The sequence below is a fragment of the Beta vulgaris genome, chromosome 1, assembly GCF_026745355.1.
Source record: "Beta vulgaris subsp. vulgaris cultivar EL10 chromosome 1, EL10.2, whole genome shotgun sequence".
NCBI lineage: Eukaryota > Viridiplantae > Streptophyta > Magnoliopsida > Caryophyllales > Amaranthaceae > Beta > Beta vulgaris.
In genome coordinates, this window is record NC_079202.1 from 55,377,187 (window position 1) to 55,397,309 (window position 20,123).

At 32.0% G+C, this 20,123-nt stretch overlaps 1 protein-coding gene across 1 annotated transcript; it reads right to left on the reverse strand.

Moving 5' to 3' along the window:
- Window positions 1–86: 86 nt before the first annotated feature.
- On the reverse strand, window positions 87–19,208 carry LOC104905201 (protein NRT1/ PTR FAMILY 7.2). The gene is made up of 5 exons (XM_048634075.2): window positions 19,095–19,208; window positions 3,336–3,456; window positions 2,682–2,899; window positions 1,919–2,481; window positions 87–1,271 (listed from the first exon to the last, which is right to left on the reverse strand). The coding sequence occupies exons 1-5, from the start codon at window positions 19,206–19,208 to the stop codon at window positions 398–400; spliced, it is 1,890 nt and encodes a 629-aa protein (XP_048490032.1). The 3' UTR covers window positions 87–397.
- Window positions 19,209–20,123: the final 915 nt, after the last annotated feature.

Genomic DNA, 20,123 nt, shown 5'->3' on the forward strand with positions numbered 1-20,123 from the left:
GTAATTCAGGAAATTAAGTTTGCTATTAGAAAACCACATTACCTTCAATCATAATTTGAATAAATAAGATTTTATAAAATCGATCCATAATGACTACATTAACAAGACAATATAAATTTGGAATATGAACTTTATTTGTAAAACTATACATAGTAGAGGTCCTTTGTACAAGATCTCATTGAAGAGCCATCTATCATGGCGTTACGACTATGCAAATCAAGAAGCGAAAACGCTTTTTTGCTGCGTCGCTCATCTAGATAACGGTCAAAATGAGATGTTATTGCACCTCATTTTTCATTTAAGAACTCAAGATTTCAGTACAGTCTTCATTGTGCACAATCTATTATGTGGACTAGACAAGAAAGTCCTTTCGATTTGCAGAAATTTGAAGTTGTTTTTAGACATCAGTATTTATGTTGCTTTCACCATCTCCACCTCCTTTTGGCTCTTCGGATTGAATGTATTTGTAAGACCCCGCATAGAACAAGTAGGCCATAAAATCTATTGCAGTTAGACCAGCCAACAAGAAGAAAAATCTCTCTAAATGACCCTTGTTTAGGTCTTCTGGGATCCAACCAGGCATATTATTTTTCGTGGTTATCTTCATAAGTATGGTCACTATTATGCTGCTCATGTAGTTCCCGAACGACATTGACAACATGCAAAGTGCACTTCCGAAAGTCTTTAGTCCTTCGGGTGCTTGCCCGTTGAAAAATTCTAATTGACCAACATACATGAAAACCTCAGATGCTCCAATAAGCATGTATTGGGGTATTTGCCAAAAGATGCTCAAAGAGCTAGCATCTCTGCAATTCTTGCAATCATTTATTGCAAATTTTAACCTGAAAATCTCTACAGTTCCGGCTGCAATCATTGCCAATGTCGCAATAATTAGCCCAATTCCCATTCTTTGGAGCTCAGTGAGACCTCTCTTTGTCAATAGGGTAACAAAAGGATTTAAAACACGACGATAAATGAAAATGAAGGATACGACACTAAGGATGTTGAAAACGGATATGCTCGCAGGTGGAATGTGAAAATGTCCAATGGTTGCTTTCATTGCGGCGCCTTGCTCCACAAAAAATGAAGCCATTTGTGTGAAGACTACGGAGTACATAATAGTACAAACCCATATTGGAAGGAGCCTTAATATGCATTTCACTTCTTCAACTTGTGTAATTGTACACAGGTTCCTTTCCTTGTATTTTGTATGATTGTTAGTAGAAATACGTTCGGTGGAGTATTTTACTACTGCAGCTCTATCCAAGATCCTATGGCATGAAAGTGGATCACAATCATTAAGTTGGTACAAGCAAGTATATGCAACTTCTTATTATTAATGTAGACTTCATATAACATAAATCTACAACTTGGTAGTCAAACAATCAATTAAATTATCAATTTAATCCACTGAGAACATGTATAATGAAACTCTTAGAACGACTCTTCAACTAGCTCGTCAAGGATAGTAGAAGATGAAAAGTTTTTTTTTAACTAATAATGGGACGGTTGGGTATGTCTTGAGTGTACCTCCATGAAAATACTTTGAAAAATGACTCTTGGAGGACATACCATTTTGGAGAAATGGGAAAAGACTACACTACCGGCTATCCAAATTAATTGGTGACACATGATATCAAGGAATGAGTTTCATTAATTGACATGGGATCATACATAGTGAAATATACTTTTGGAGAGCTCAAGAGTTGTTGTGGGGTGTTTTTAAGATATAGTTTTGGAAGTAACTTAAGGAGATAATAATGGAAAGTTTATTGGAGAGTAATTACGTTGTACATGCTCTTATAGGTTTCAGTAAGTATCTTTTCTTATCGGTATCACATTCTCTCGTGGTGTCAAACATATCATAAGGCCAAACATAAATGTACTCAAGTATTATGTAAACTAGATCAAAACTTACGTTAATCCTTCAGTGTGCGAGATCTTTCTCCTTCCCATTTTCGAGTATGTCTTTGCATCCAACTCATATAAACCTTCTCCTTCTGATGGCACATGAGCCTTCCATTTATTAATGACAGCAACAAACACTTTGCAAAACCTAGCAACAGGATTTCCTTGGGATTTAAAGTGCCTATAACGAGGCGTACCACCAAAAAACAGGGCCAAAGCCACCAAAGCAGTACTAGTAGACGCACAAAAACCGATTGCCCACTTCCCATCATTTTCATAGTAGGCTAATAAGGTGTTGGAAAAAAGTGATCCTAAGTTGAAGGCCAAGTAAAAATAACTAAAGAAGGAGATTTTGGATCTCCCTTCCTTGGGATGTTCTTCGTCAAATTGATCAGCTCCAAATGTCGCGATATTTGGTTGGTATCCTCCATTGCCAAGGGCCACCATGTATAATGAGATGTAAAAGAGTGCTACACGGAAGCCAGAGTGGGAGGTGCATAGAGTTTCTTCATCACCACACCCTTTAGGTTTAAGCAGGAATAGGTATGATGATAGTGACAATAATGCCAAACCCTGTAACATTAAACATAATTACATCAGTAAGTAATAAGACATACATACTAAACAAATAAAATTAAGAGTATACTCGAACTACAACTTAAACAATTTCTTACATAAACTCGAGTGTACTGTTTGGTTTGATGAACCAAGTTAGCTAATTAAGGTCAAACAAATTGAACTAGAGATAAAAAAAAATGGTGAGTGAAACTTACAAGTACAAAGATTGCTTGAAAAATAGCGCATGTTTTGTATCTACCCCAATAGGAATCACTAAGGAAGGCACCCACTAGGGAAAATAAATAGACAGTTCCAGTCCATTTGCTAACATTATTAGCTGCATCAGCATTGTTTTGGCCTACCACTCTTGTCAAAAACAACACCAAGTTTACTCCGACGCCGAAAAATGCTAGTGTAGCCAACCCTTGATTCACTGTAATTATTGACGTTAGGTATTAGAATTTTTTCAGCAAAATCTCGCCTATACATAGAAAGACTATAATCACATTCGCGCATATTTATTAATACCCATTCGAATTTTTATGATTATATCTTGAAGTACATATATCTTTAATTACATATGAGGATAATTATATTATTTTATATAAAAAATAATATTTTTAAAATATGAGACAATCTCAATATTTCAAATTATTATGTTTTTATATTTGTATCAATTTACAGCTAAAATTTTCCTGACAAAATGGAATCTTTCTATAAGTTTTTGTACAAGATAATTAGTATATCTACTATGTGTTGTATATGTTACCTAAGCTGATAACATATAGGAATATATATATTGTTAGAGAGAAAATGATATTGTGACAAAAAAAATTAGTACGTAGTAGTAGTGCGTAATAGTGTAATACCAAGAATTAGAATTCCAGGCCCCCATCGTCCAGTTTTAGTACGTATTGCCCGGTTACCATGTCGATCTACTGTTCCATCAAGTGTATATTCTACTTCTTCACTTTCGTCAACTATCTTCTCCTGAAAATCACCGCGAACATGTTAGAAGTTTATACATTTATACTTAATTATATATATTAGCAAGCTCCTATATTAATAAATAATTGATTTTATCGTTTTTACATAGGGATCCGAGCTTGGTCATGGTCCTAATGTCAAAGTACTTCCAATCCTCGATCAGTGTCGGTCCTGACATTTTATGGGCCCCGGGCGAAATAATATATGAGGATTCCTTTTAAAGAGAAATTCACTTACCTCAATTTATTAGTAAACTATTGCGTTATTTTCTTTTTCAGTTCATCTCTAAAAGTATATATGTCTCACAGATGTTCTAAATAAGACTCGATCTCATTACTCCAACAACTTGATAAAGCCAAAGGATAATAATAGCACATTTGGGTACATACTACTAATATAATAGATATATACATATATAATTATATTGCCAAACTAAGCATGACCTAGTGGGAAGGTTCCTTACAACTTCAAGGTTAGAAGTTCAATTCCCACTAAGGGCACTTTGGAAGAGGATTTTCCTTTACCATCCCCCAATTTTAAAGTGTATGTCCGCAGACCCAGACAAGGTTAACTAGCAAGATGTTCCGATCTGACAGGGTCCTTTAATCTTACTATGAGGTCCAAAAAAAAAAATCATATTTGAATATACTTTTGAAAAGCTTTCTTAATGTATTTGGCTAAGGATTAAAGTTATAAGGTTGACTCCTAACTATACGAGGTTTTTCACCAAAGGTTCTATATGTAAAATAGGTAAGTATACATCAATATTTATCATGAAGAAATTAGTGAAAGAAACTAGACATTTTTTGGAAAGACTTTTTTTTGAGGTAAAAAAAAAACTACTTGACTTTTTTTTAGGGGGTCCTTGACTTTTTGTTACATACGTATACCTAGGGGTGTTCATGGGTGGTTAACCGTCCCGAAACAATATTTCGGTTCGGTAATCGGAAGTTTCGGTACGCTCTTTTTGCGAACCGTAACTGCTTAGACCGGTTACCGCCTAAGCGGTTAACCGTTTTTTCGGTACGGTTTTTCGGTTAACCATTAACCGTTGTTTAAGTTATACTATTATGTTTTACTTATTGTACATATATATTTTCAATTTTTTCGTGCATATATTTTAATATTATATATACTCTTATAAAATGTATTATAAAGCGGATAATAAATCAATTGGAAAACATATCTAACACTAAGAATTCACTTAATTTCCTAATTACGATGTTTATATTAGTATTAGAGTTCCCAAATAATTACATACTTTCTCTAATTGTTGTAACTTAGCAACAAATATTAGAATTAATGTAATTGTTTGAAAATGTTTCACAATAATTAATTAGAGAAAAAAATATTTCAGTATTTCGGTTAACCGTTCACTCAAAAATCATAACCGTAACAGTACCGTTTAACCGCTAATTTTATCGGTTCGGTAACCGTACCGTTCAAACTTTTTTTTCTAATATTCTCCTAACCTACAAGGCTACAATTGGCTTCTTTAGTACGAGCAGCAGGTGATAGCATAGTGGTATTGATATCACCTCCGATCGCAAAGGTCAAGGGATCGAGTCTCACCCCATGCAAAGAGGGATCCCCAATTTCCCCTCTTCCTTGCAAGGGACTTTATCTTACCTTAAAAAAAATTGGCTTCTTTAGTTTTCAAATAGTGTAGCACACGGGAACAGAAATTGGATGATTTTGAGGTGAAATATTTTAGTGTTGCCTTTATTCTTTTCACCGAATTCGTTGGTAGTTAGTAGAGATGGCAAACGGCAAAGAGTTTGTCTTGTAAGAGACCGCCTACTTTTAAATTAAAATTAGGCAATGCTAAGCCCAATATTAAAGCCCAATAGTGACTAGGTTAATTTATTTCGGTCACTAGTTTAATCCATTTAGTTACTAGGTCTACTTTTATATTAAAATTAGACCGTCTCTTTTAATAATTTTTGTTCGGCAAATGGTGGGTATATGTCGGCTCATTTTAGGCCGGGTCGTATTCAGGTGAAACATTGTCTTTGGGTTGCGCTCGGGGTCAGGTCGGGTTTGTTCGAGTAAGAGTCTGTCAAATTTCAGGTCGTTGCAAGTGCTGGTTTGATTAGTCGGGTCCACATCGGGTCGATTTTAACCGATTCACACTAGTTTGGTTCGGGTCAATTCGAGTAAGGTCGTCTTTCTTTTCTAGCAAATAAATAAACACATACCTTAATGTTTGTAAAAGATATTTCATTATTATTATTTTCGGATTGACCATTATTTTCGAGTCACTTCATATCATATTCAGGTTTGGGTCATCTTCGGTGCATTTTTCTAATCGTGCTATTCGTGTTTTGATTCTGTTTTCGGTGGTACTTTTCAAGTGAAGAAGGGTCTCGTGTCGAATCGGTGGAAACGAGTCTATTTTGCCGATTATAACAGTTACCATTATGCATTATGCACTGATAGTTATTTTAACACAAAAACCCAAGCTACGTTGAAGAATGAGATATTTAAGGCCTAAGCGTGAGGCACAAAATCCGACCTGAAAGATATGGAATTTTGGATATCCGATCTGGTTTGTAAGTTTTGGATAATTCGGATTAAATACATGGAAAAAAGTTCGAGTATTCAGATCGGATACGAATTGGGCTTTTTAAACTTCGGATAATCCGAACTTTACTTGTTTTTTTAGTTCGAGTTTAGGTCAATGGTTAAAGTTGTTAGGTAGTAGGAGTGATAGTATTTTATTAGGAGAAGAGAGAGTGTCGGCCATTTAAAAGATAGGAGGATTAATATAATGGGGGTCCTATAAAGAAATGGGATTGTAAAAAGAGTATTATAGGACAAAACGAAATTTTTAAGAGTATTCTGGAAAGGAGGAAATACTTTAATATTAATAAGTATTGACTCATTATATAAAATATGTTTCATTGTTGGTATAAGACTCGATTATATACCTGTTTAATTTTTTTTTCTAAAACCTGATTAGTTGATTGTAGAAGTATGTTGATATAGGATCCGATGATAAATTGATCAAAATATCACTCCTGATTATGTGATTTTCGATTTTGAATCCCTTAAGTTACTCCAAATTTAACTAATCAAGCAATAATTTTAAGACTATTGAATTATATTAAAACTAAAAGTTTATGTTACTCGCAAAACTCGAATAATTCAAAAGAATATTTTTTCACAATTTTTGGCCTTTGAATAAAATCAAACAACTTAAGACTAATAATAAAATAAGTCATAGGAATAATATAACTCCTCCTTAATATGAATGGTAAAACTATGACCTTATCAACTATGAAAACATTAACACAAATGGTATAAAACAAGATTATAACATATGATTATTCATCCTATAAACTTTTGTTAAAACTAAACAAACAACTTATTCAAATCAATGGCGATTAAGTGTGAATATTTTTTTTTTCTAATACAAAATATAAATTTTAAATTATTTATATATACTTAATATATTAATAAAGGGATCGATATTGCGCAAATAAGTACATGCACCCAAGTCCATGTAGAGCATGATGCACTCTTTTCTAAACTACGTCGTTTTATTATTTTTAGAGTCTATAATTTAAAAAAATTATTGTTATTTGTTTCCTTAAATTTTGCAAGTAAAGATTCCTTTTTCAAATTTAAATTTAAAAGATATATGTTCTTTTACCTTAAGGGTAGATGTTCATTTACTATATGTTCTTTTCATTATAACATTTGTTCTTTTATAAATATAGATTTACACGTTCTTTAATTTTAAGCCGTGTGTTCTTTTTTAAAGTAGAAAAGTTGTTGAAAAAAGTTGATGTTCTTTTGTATTAATTGTATGTTCTTTTTGGGTGCACAATGAGCATTGTGCACCCTAGTCCATAATCCACGCTTTGTCGATATTGTCTCTATTGACCAATAATTCCTTCGTAGAATGAATCCCTTTGAGAGTAACAAACTTAAACGGAAAAAATTAGAAACTATTGGCACTACTTAGTAAATAATCATTACTCGTGACCTTCTCCGTTAAACATTAACTAAATACTCTCTAGCTAGTAGTCACTTTATATTAGGAAATTAATGTCACTAAAAACTAAATAACCACTTAGTCCGCACTAATTTTGGGCATTAACAACTGTATTTGGATATTAAATTTGGCTTCATTTCTATCTCGAGTGTTCGCTAATATAAGATACAATTCAACAAGCGAACCATGCAATAATATTCTCTAAAAAAGCTCTCACATATAAGAGAGAAGTGTTTCACTTATTAGGATGAAACAGAAGAAGTATACTTTATAGATACTCATCCAGTAACACCTACTTAATTAGCTCGCTAGTGATATGATCTAGTTGATTGAATGAACATACAAATAAATTAGGCTTGGAGTATAAGAATTATCCTTTTTCATATAAGTATGTAAAGCAATGTTTTGTATTTCCCCTTGAAATACTTAATAACAAAAGTCCAACTTAAAAAAAAAAAATTAGGCTTGGAATACTCTCTGTTGACGACGTACTCTCAGACAAATGCACAGTCCGAAGTGCAGTAGATGCCGCCAACCTAATCAACTTCCAAGCCAACATGCAAATGAATCAACCACGATAATACATACTATTACAATATATATATATATATATATATATATATATATATATATATATATATATATATATATTTATATATATATATATATATATATATATATATATATATTTACATACTTATCAAATAAGGTATCAACATATATGATCATTACAAAAAGAAAAAAAATATTTGTTTCTGTAAGGAAATGAAATTAGGTTGATACTTAAAAAAAACTTTGTTATCATTTCGTACGTTTGTAATTAAACATAATATTTATATACACAATTAAATTAAATTAAAGAGCATCCTCAAATCTAAATCATCATCAAATCAGGTTTGTAAATTATAATAAGGATTTCATTTTCATGCATTTAGGAAAGAAAATACATGTAACTCTTGGAAAAAGTTCAAGCATTGGTAATGCTGGCGTTACTAAGAAGCAAAGATATAGGTTTTGTGATAACCAACGTATAGGAGCAGCGCTAAGCAAGTGCAACATAGGAGACCGCACAAGATCTTAGAAAAATTTAGGGCCTCCAAGTACTATTCTTGTAGTAATAGATGTCATAGCGTAGAAACATTTCTCATAGTTGATATATGACTCATATATCATATATGCATAGTTTTTATTTATTATAAAAGTATGATTATATGAAATCGAATGTTACATTGATCAAAATTACATTCCTAATTATCTCATTATGGTTTTAATCCCCTTAAATTACTCCTAATTTCATTAACCAAGCAATAATTTTACTAATACTTTTGACACTTGAATAATTCAAAAAAAGTTTTTAAATAGAAAATAAGTCATAGGAAGATTATAGCTCCTCAAGATTGATAAAAACTATGAGCTAGTTAACTATAAAAACATTAAAATTAATTATAATAAAGCAAGATTGTAACACATCTTTAATGGGTTAATGTGTCAATATTTTCTATTTTATAATACAAAAATTCATATTTAAAATATCCTTGTAGTTTTAATGCATTAATCAAGGAGCCAATATTATGTTAGTTGAAAAGGTCTTCTTTGATAAATAAACCCGTCGAAACTTAAACTGAGGATATATGGCCCATGATTTTCTCCACTAAATATTCACATGATATTTTGCCTTTTCACTTCTAAGGAGTACTAAGATGCTACTTTATTTTAGGAAAGCAATGTGCGACTAAGCTCCTAATAAAGCATGGATTTCATAAAAAAGAAAAAAGCATGAATAATATTTAGTATGAAGGAAAATGGGTTGATCCCTTGCTAGAAAAGTAGTATTATCCTTTCATATGATAAGAGATGATATATCCTTCCACGTAACAAAGACACTGTGTTATTGAACATAATATTTAAAATGTATGTACCTTTTAGAAAAAGTTCAAGCAAGCCATTGGCTATATTGTTGCTATCCAAAATGAATTTGCAGATTGGGGTGGAAAAAAACGAGGAATATGAGGAAGGAGACGACGAATTACAAGATAGAAAAGGGAGAAAATTTGCAAGGTTGCCTTGGGGAGTGCATTTGAAAAAGTGAGCAAAACTATGATATATATATAGAGCAAAGAGTAGAAGCTAATTTAATGCACAGTTACATAGATGGAAGTGGTTAGAAGTATTTAAAAGGATAATTTGCAAAAAAAAACACTTTTAAAAATTTATTTTTGCAAGAAAAAACTTTTTAAAAACATTTTTTAACCAAAACCCCCCACAAACTTAAATTTTCTTTCAAGATGAAACATATTTATGAGTTCCACTGTGCTTTTTTCTATTATGATATTGACCCTTCTATCGTCCTTTAAACTTATATTTTCACACTTTAAAAAGTTTTTTTTTCATAAAGTTGTACTTTTAAAAGTTTTTTTTGACAAATTTTGCTATTTAAATGATGAAAAAGAGTGTTTTGATGGTTTATATTACCTGGGATCGATTTTGTTACGAATTGATGTTCATTAGTTTGTCAACTTTGGTAAAATTAAAGTAGTTGTCTTTAAGCTGTATCGATGATGACATTTTAAACTAACTGTTCGCCAACATTAATGATAAGCTTTTGTTTGCTAACTCGATCTTAAGAACAAGTTTGGAGTCTGGACTAGTTAACTAGTTAGTCAAAGAAAAGTTTTTAAATAGAAAATAAGTCATTATAGCTCCTCAAGATTGATGAAACTATGAGCTAGTTAACTATAAAAACATTAAAATAGATTATAATAAAGCAAGATTGTAACACATGCATGTCTATTGTCCTATGCGCTCTTGCTAGTCAATGGAGTCCAAAGCTAAAAATACAACTTATTCACATGGTGCCTTTCATTTTACATACTTTAATGGGTTAATGTGTCAATATTTTCTATTTTATAATACAAAACTTCATATTTAAAACATTTTTGTAGTTTTAATGCATTAATAAAGGAGCCAATATTATCTTTGATAAATAAACCCCGTCCAAATTTAAACTGAGGATATATGGCCCATGATTTTCTCTACTAATCTAACTTCTAAGGAGTCCTAAGATGCTACATTATTTTAGGAAAGCAATATGCGACTAAGCTACTAATAAAGCATGGATTTCATCAAAAAAAGAAAAAAAAGCATGAATTATGCACCTAGTGTACAATATTTATTATGCATTTTTATATAAAAAAATATTAAGTACTTTTAACAAAATTTCAGAATAAAAAAATACACAATTTAAAATTGAAAATTATGTAAATCTCCAATTACAAGAAAAAAAAACCTATATCATACTGAAAAGAAACTACTATTATTATTAATAAACATTTTCCCTCAAAAAATAACATACCTTTAAAATTCAAATTTAAAAACATGTGAATCTCGGCAACTTTTTTTATTTAAGATAAAACAAGTTGCACTATGCTAACTTGATACCATATAAGAAAATCTTTATAACATGATTTTATTGAATGATAAATGCCCCCACATAATGACCCTATCTGGCTTTAGGTGGCAGATAGAGGTTGGATATGACTAAACCGCTATTTGAAAATTGTGTGAGTGTTTGATAAGATAGCAGTTGTGATAGCGAATAGAGGTTAGAGTACTAGAGGTTGATTAGCTTTTGTAGAACCTTACATTAGGTAAGGTTTCATACTTTCATCAGCGAGTACAAATACAATCTTCTCGTCTATTTCATAAGGTTTGCTAGTTGTTGCTTTTCTTTTTCTTTTTATAAAAAATTCTTTAAAGTCCTAGCTTTTCACTTGGTGTATAATCTTCTACTTAGTTGTAAGCTCCTGTATAATATTTGTAGTATATATAACCATCAATACTAAAGTCTTATAAATAAATAAATAATACTATCATTAATTTAGGGTTATTTACTTCTCTTTCTTTCTTACAATAAAAATTAGGAAAAATTATTTTTAATATGTCAATCTTTGCTTGATCTTCTCAAAATAAGTCAATCTTTTAATTACGTTAGAATAAGTTAACCTTTATCTACTTTTGCGGTAAACAATAGTGAATGACGTTGAAATTATAATATGTCATATTTTAATAAGATGACATTGTGATTTAACTTATTTATCGCAAAAGTAAGGTTAACTTACTCCTAGTGAATCGAAAGATTGACTTATTTTAAGAAAAACGCGCAATGATTAACTTATTAAAAATAATTTTTACTTAAAATTAAAATATTTTTTAAAATGACAAAATCACACGTTAATCCATATTTATATTGTTGAGTTATATTCTAATATTTTTAGTCAATCCAGTCCTAAAAATCAGATACATTATATTCCCCTCAAAAAAAAAAAAAAAAGATACATTATATAGACTGCAAGTAAGACTAACAACTTAACAAGCTATAACGACTAAGCTAGAAAGTATGAGAAGGTCAAGCTAAAGCTAACAACATTGACTAGAATATCTACGTAAATGTTAACAACATAATATCAAACACCAACAAAAATGTTAGCCAACTCATAATTATCCTATAATCACAATGTATACATACATACTGTTAGTCTGTTAAGAATCTAAAAAATAAATATTGTGTAAAAGATAGAATTAGGAATAAGTTGTTATTTCTAATAGGACTCTAGAGTCAAGATGTATATAAATATATTGATTTGATCAATGAAAAAGAGGACGAGAAATTAATCTAAACTTTACAAGAGCCTAAAAAAATTCCTTCCACCAAAATCAGAAAAAAAAAGAACTCGACATTTTTTTACCCAGAAAAACGAACAGAACACTCGACCCTCTGCACCCAGAACCAGACGGACCCAGGAAAAACAAAAAACCCAACCACATCACTCGAAAGGAAATTGGGCTGATCCCTTGTATCGAACATAATATTTATAGACACTAGACACAAATTAAAAAAGAGCATGCTTTAAAAAAGAGCATGCTATTTGTGAATGATAAGGAAAGAAAAATTCATGTACCTTTTGGAAAAAGTTCAAGCAAGCCATTGATTATGTTGTTGCTATACAAAATGAAATGAATTTGTAGATTGGGGCGAATAAAAACGAGAAGACGAATTATAAGATAGAAAAGGGAGAAATTTTGCAAGGTTGCTTTGGGAGAGTGCATTTAAAAGAGTGAGCAAAACTATGATATATATAGAAAGAGTGGAAGCTTTGATGCACAGTTACATAGATGGAAGTGGTTAGAAATAAAAATAAAAAAACAAAGAAAGATATACTGATAACAACTTGAGAGAGAATAGGAGGTAAAAACCAGAATATTTATTGTTATTTTTGGAAGAAAAAACTTTTTAAAAACATTTTTTTTTATCCAAAAACTTAAATTTTCTTTCACATATTTATGTGTTCTGCTGTTTTTTTTCTATTATGATATTGACCCTTCTATCGTCCTTTAAACTCCTATTTTCACACTTTAAAAGTTTTTTTTTTCATAAAGTTGTATTTTTAAAAGTTTTTTTTGACAAATTTTGCTATTTAAATGATAAAAAAGTGTTTTCGATGGTTTATATTACCTGGGATCGATTTTTTATGGATTGATGTTCATTAGTTTGTCAACTTTGGTAAAATTAAAGTAGTTGTCTTTAAGCTATATCGATGATGACATTTTAAACTAACTGTTCGCCAACATTAATGATAAAACTCCATCTTAAGAACAAGTTTGGACTTAATGCAAGCCTGCAACCAGTTATATATAACATAGTATTGTCAAGCCAAGATAGTTACCATAAAGATAGGTCTTTAGCTAGAGTTTAGGAGCTCGCTTCTTATATTATCTAGTCTTTAGCTAGAGTTTAGGAGCTCGCTTCTTATATTATCTAGGTTTAACCTTTATACTCTTATTCAACTATCTAAACTAGGTTTAACCTTTATACTCTAAAAACAATGTAAGTGTTTCCCAATAAAAATGAATCTTTTTATTTAAATAAAACAAGATTCTAGTTTATCTTAATTCCCGTGTAAAAACAGAATCAGGACTTATATTATGGGATAGAGGGAGTAGTTATTACTATCATCTGTGTAACGCCCTTTATGATTGTTTTAAGAGAATTTAATACACTACTCATTCCAAAAAGACGCATCTTTCTTTTAGGGTGTTCAGTTCCTTATTTACTTCATAGTACTTGTGCTGGTTATTAAGGACGACATGCGCCGAAAGTTTTTGGGTTGGTTATTGAGAACAATTGTCGACTATGGTCCGTATGAATCGGGTGTTACAATGAGCATTTTGAAGATTATCTAAACAACTAACCAATGTTATCTTGAGTATCATATATATATATCCTGTTTTCTAACATAGATACCAAATGGCCTACCAATATAATTAGAAAAGGAAAGTCATACATGTATTTGTAAATGTAATTTTCATGGTTTGCGTTACCTCCTCACTTCTCACTAGTCACTACTATTAGATATGACAATGGATAAAATATGGACATGATTCTCTAGGATCCAAATCCTTTTTTTAGACAATGATCCAAATTCTATCCGAATTATTAGGCAATAAGAATGATGATCCACAAAAAAAAGTTCAGAAAACCAAAAGTTTATGGCAAATGGTCACATCTCGTCTCCCCAAGTAGCAAAAAAGTTCCCAAAATGGGTAGGCAATACTTCTCAGCTTGCCTTCCAGCTTCCTTCCTATGATATGTTTTTAAACTTTAGATTTAATTAGGAACTTACTTGAATGGTCAATTCCATGACGTCTTTTTCCCCCTTCTATACCCCCACTATTCATATCTCTTTACTATAAGAGAATTTGACTATCTTTTAGTGAGCTAATTAATAATGAAAACAAATATTAACAGTGACATTATACAAAGAAACACCGTTGCAATTTTTTTGGTTATCTGGTTTTTTTGGCTTATAATAAAGATACCTTTGTGTTACTTGGTGTAGGCAGACAGCTATTAACCATCCTTTTAATTTGTGTTTCTATTACTATTAATAGAGGAATATATAATCTTTCATTAATTGTTTTAGGGTGTTTATGATGTTGAGTTTTGCTAATATTGTCGAAATTAGCATCAAGATAGGGATTAAGGGCCGCGTGATATATACCTGGAGGCTGGAAACCATTTGGACATGCATAAATATCAGGGTTTGAGTTTTTTGTCCGGCACTACTAGATACATATGTATTTCTGTTCCGGTAAACATCAAAATCTACTTTTGTGTTTGAGGCTGATCAGAAGATTTCGTGTCTTAGATGAACAAGCGATATTCATCGGGTGTCATTGCAGTTTCCAAAATGCACAAGGTTCCCCTAAGGTTTTGAAAAATCTTAGAATACCCTTAATATCTAACAGCCGTCAACTCCGTTAGTTATTAAGACTAAATCAACCAAATTAATCTCTAACTAACCTAATTAATACTAATTGACTCTAATTAAACCTAATTAACTCTAATTGAACCTCATTAACCTTGGTTAATTAAATCCCCACCCCCTCCTCACCCACCAGTGAACCCAACCACCGCCATGCCACAATACAAGCCACCACCACGTCGAAAACTGCCCCCTCCCCTTCCCCACTGTCGAAAACTTCCCCCTCCCCTTCCCCACTGTCGAAAACTGCCCCCTCCCCTTCCCCACCATCGAAAACCTCCTCCCAGCTCGAAAAAACCTCCCCCAGCCTCGAAAACCTCCCTTCCCCTTCCCCTTCCCCTTCCCCTTCCCCAGCCCTGAAAACCTTCCTCCTATCTTTCCCCACCATCGAAAATCGTTAGGAAGGGGAGGGGCGATTTTTGGCGGTAGGGAAGGAAAAGGGGAAGGTTTTCGGGGCTGGGGAAGAGAGGGGGGATGTTTTCGGTGGTCGAGAAGGGGAATGGGAGGTTTTCGGCGGTAGGGGAGGGAGGGGGGGGAGGTTTTCGACGGTGGAGAAGGGGAGGGGAAGTTTTTTGGGGGCTGGGGGACAGGAGGGGGCTGTTTTCGGGGTGGCGGTGGTTGGTTGGATAGGGGCTTTTAGGCCGTCGGTTGAGAATTTGGCCTTTAGGACTAACGTAATTTTCTAATTTGAAGTCATGAGATCATATCTTATATGATGTATTTTATAACTTTTTATTGTATGGAGTACATAATGTAAACACTATAAAGAATCATGTGGCACAATAATACATATTCAAGAACGTCTTTTAATATATTTAGTATAGATTTTTGATATCGCCTCATACCTTGCGTTGCTTTGGTCACATATAGCTTCAAATTTAAATATTGTTCTTTCTTTCTCAATAGGAAAACCAGTAGACAGGTTGTTGTAATTTCTGAAAATAAACTTAAAAGAAGCAAAAATAATTTTCATGAATATGATTGCATGGGAATCATTTTACTACAACCTGATCTATTGATGATGTCTTGGTCAGTTTTGGCGAAACTAGAGTAGTTGTTCTTAATTAGGCTGTATAGTATGGATAATGACATATTTAACAGATAGTTTGCCACATTAATTAAACCTTAGTTTGCTTACTCATAAGTGTTTGGACTAATTAAGTAGTTCCTTCCTCGAATATATAGCTAGCTAGACAATTAGATTCAGGACGGTGTAAGACACTTTTAACAAAGAGTTAACAAATAAAGGCTTTATTTGCTTAACTCATTTGAGTTTGGACTACTTAAGTAATTACGTCTTTATGTATCATGCATCTAATTAGTTAATTAGATAGTGTACGAAGGTAGTATAAGCCTCTAAGACCTATGTTGCGATTATCGTTATTAGGATGTTATTAATATAGCCAGGGAGCTTCTTTGAAGATAGAAACTCAATAAAAGTATACAAATTATTTCTTCCGTTTTATAATAGTCTTTATTTCTTTTTTCATAGGAATTGAGAAGAATATAAGGAGTATAGGACTCTCCAAAAAATATTTGATGAAGTACTATTTTTTTTAGTACTTTTGTCTCGGAATTACTTTTTTATTTCTTTTTCTTTTGAAAAAATAAAAAAAGCAACAAATGTTTTTTGAAATAATATAAAACAATAAATAGGGGCACATATTTTGAAAGAAAGGTAGGGTATATTGAAAAGTTTGTGTAAAACTTGAGGATAATTTAGCCGCCAAAGGGTTGTCAAGTAGCCGGCCTCTTAACGTTGAATTTTCATTGGTCAATCATACATTAAAACATTAATTTTATTACATTTCTCTCTCCAATTTGTTGCATATATATTTTTCCGATCCTTCCGTCCCATTATATAGTGTTACATTCCTTTTCAGGTATCCCAGAATGTTGTGCCGATTTTATTTTTCAAAAAATAATAGGAACCCGGTGCACACAAATTAATGTGCATCCGATCCATATCACGTGAGTTTAGGATAGTGTATGTTGATATGATATAGTGTATGTTAAAATGATATAGTATATGTTAAAATGATATAATATATGTTAAAATGATATAGTGTCTGTTAAAATGATATAGTGTATGTTAAAGTGATATAGTGTACCTATGTATAATATAGTATATCTATTTTTGATATAGTGTATCTATTTTTGATATAGTGTATGTTCTTAATGCGTTTAAGTAAATATTTTGTATAGGATATAGTGACTAGTTAAGATATAGTGTTCCTATAGGATATAGTGTCCTAGTATGATAAAATGTACCTCTGTATGATATAGTGTACGTAGTTATGATATAGTGTATCTATTTTTGATATAGTGTATAAGTGAGTATTCTTAACCGGTCACGTGCCTAGGCCTGGTCCACACTATTTTTAGTGTGAACCGGGTTCATGCAAGACGGATTGTTTTATTTTTTATCAATTTGTTTGGACTAAATATCCTCTATATTTACACACTTTTCAAAATACACCCTACTTTCTTTCAATATGCGTACCCATATTTATCATTTTACACCATTTCAAGGAACATTCATTGCTTTTTGATATTTTTTTTGAATGAAAAAGAAAGTGAAAAAGTAATTTCAAGACAAAAGTACCAAAAAAAAAATACTTTATTAAATAATATTTTTTTGAAAAATCCTACTACTCCCTCAATTCTCCTTAATTTCCTCGAAAAAAAATATAAGTAAGCATTATATTATGAGACGGAGTAATATTTTGTTCTATGTGTTTAAGAGGGTTGACAACCCTTAATATCACTCAAACATTTTCCTAATTAGTCCAAATAACTTGATAAAAAAATAAAATAAGCACAATATTTTGAGACACTCATAAAACAATGTAATCAAGCATCTATACAAATATATTAAGGGGGCGTTTGGTTCATATTATGGTATGGGTTTGGAATCAGGAATGAAATCAAGGTGGTATGGGTTTGGAACTTGATACTTAATACCTTGTGTTTGGTTTCATTTAGGAATGAAAAATTTTCTTTTATTTGATACCTAGAGGTAAGTTATGAGCCATACCCACCTCCCCCCATGAGTTTCTAAACCCCATACCTTATGGGTTTGAGATATGGGTTTAAAATTTAGAAATAAGTTAAACAAACACTAGGTATGGGTTTTGTTCATTCCAAACCCATACCTCATACCTAAAACTAGTGAACCAAACACCCCCTAAAAGGTATAGACGTCACATGGCACCTATGTTACTCCACTAGAATTGTCCAATGTGTACATAAGTCATGTCAATTAACAAAAGTAAAAAAATTACCTTGCAACAAGATTTGAACCAATGACCTCTTATTATTATACATGACACAATTACCATCTCAACCAACCTTTAATCATGCTTTAAGTGTCCACATTATTATATGTGCACCTTATAAATGTAGAGTTTTCGTTAATATATTTTAATGGAATGAAAAAAATGCATATCAAGTTCGGAAAACAATACTGATCCGAGACAATTTCCGAGCCCAAATACTAGTTATATTTTACAATGGGATAATAGTTATTGGCTCGAGCAATATTATCACACACGTTAATCAATATCAGTTCCTCATGATCAATGAACAAATGTAAATTTTTTACCCAACCCCAGATAATAACCACATGTTCGGTAAAGTAAAGCTTATACGAGCACGATCTAGTAATAAGTAATAACTTCATGAAGACATTAAAAAGTAACCAGAAAAGCGAGAAAAATCAACATGCTCATAAGTTTATAAGTTCTGAATATTTTACATAACAATCTCTGATAAAATGGTACACCTGACTCTCTTCATTTACTCATAAGACTATAGCTTTTCTTATTGTCTAGATTAATGCAACCTTACTCTTTATTGATCAACATTTTTCCAGAGTAGATTTTAGATACTTGTCGGTATTTATTAACGTTGGGGATTTTCTTTTACGCATAGTACACCCGGTTCACCATAGCTTAGCTCCGACTATATCCGGATCGACCAGTGTCCCGCACCTGTTTTGAGTGGGTAAGTCTGTAACAACCCACACCTTCGAGCTGCTAGCTAATCATTCTTAACTTTCACAAATCTCAATTAACATTAAGTAGATCTCTTATTACATTTCCCTGCAACAAAACTAACTCATATTTGGATACTAGACGGCCTGTGGGTTAAGGCCCACATTACAATAACCCAATATATATATACACTGAATGGATCTATGCAATAATATGACATAGGAATTTTCTGAGCTAAACTATATAATCTCCATCATTGCTTATCCGGATATCATTTTACATGATTCTTATGATCCATTATCCATCCCGGAGCTTTTATAGTACCTGCAAAGTTGCTAACAATAAACACTGCCCCTCACCAGGACACGTTCCAAGAACAAGGTCAACGAGACTGAGTACACACTGTCCAACCAGGAATCTTTTTGGTGGCTTACACATTTAAGTTTATCTTACAAAATATTAGAAATCAAGACACATAGAAATCATAATGAAAGATAATATAACTTATAGACAATTTTCAATGTTACTCGTTTTAAATAATAACTAGTTATTAGGCCCGGGCTATGCCCCGGGTAACAAAAATTTCCATTTATTAATATTGTACTTTGATATGATAGCACTAAATACAACTTGGTCTAGTGGTTAAAACTTTAGTACATGAACCATAAGGTCATGGGATCAAAACCTACACTATGCAATTTCTTATTTTTTTTATTGTACATGGATTACATGAACTAAAATTCCCTAGGGAGAGCGCCACATGGCACCGTTCCTTGTTTACGCACGCCTTTTAATATATTAGTATAGATAAGAGTATCTCACAAAATGAATAATATACGTTTTTAACTAGAGGGACCTCATAAGGGTTCCATAGGATTAATACGATATTCTGAAATCAATTTTATCTGACATATTCTATGACATAACAATATTTCTCACTTATGGGTTTCAAAAAGAATAACGTTTAATCCAAATATATGCAACATAGCTAATTTCATTCATAGAATCCTAATGAATTTCTTACTGATTCATTCCCATATTCCGCACATGAATTCCATAAAATTGGGTGAGTAAAATATTTCTTCGGAAACAAGGTTTAACTTCCCACAAAACCACTTACATATTCAAATGCATATTCTATTCTCTTTCAGAAATCATATTAGAAATCATATTATATTGGGGAAGAGAACACAAATAGAGTTGCCTTCCAGACAAAGTCTCTAAATTTTTACAAGGGATGTCTCCCTCTTAATTCCGTTATGTACTACTTGCAAGACTTATCAGGACATGTCCCCAGAATACATTACGAAAACAAAATCAAAGTATATTATTCAAACAAAAATACATAATTCA

What these genes read in the sequence shown, in the direction of transcription:
- LOC104905201 (XM_048634075.2), bottom strand. Translation starts at nt 19,208, where the DNA reads ATGTGTAAGCCACCAAAAAGATTCCTGGTTGGACAGTGTGTACTCAGT. An exon ending in TATTGTTAGCAACTTTGCAG is followed by an intron (nt 3,457 to 19,094) that starts GTACTATAAAAG and finishes GGTGATTTTCAG; the next exon opens with GAGAAGATAGTTGACGAAAG. An exon ending in TCGCACACTGAAGGATTAAC is followed by an intron (nt 1,272 to 1,918) that starts GTAAGTTTTGAT and finishes TTCATGCCATAG; the next exon opens with GATCTTGGATAGAGCTGCAG.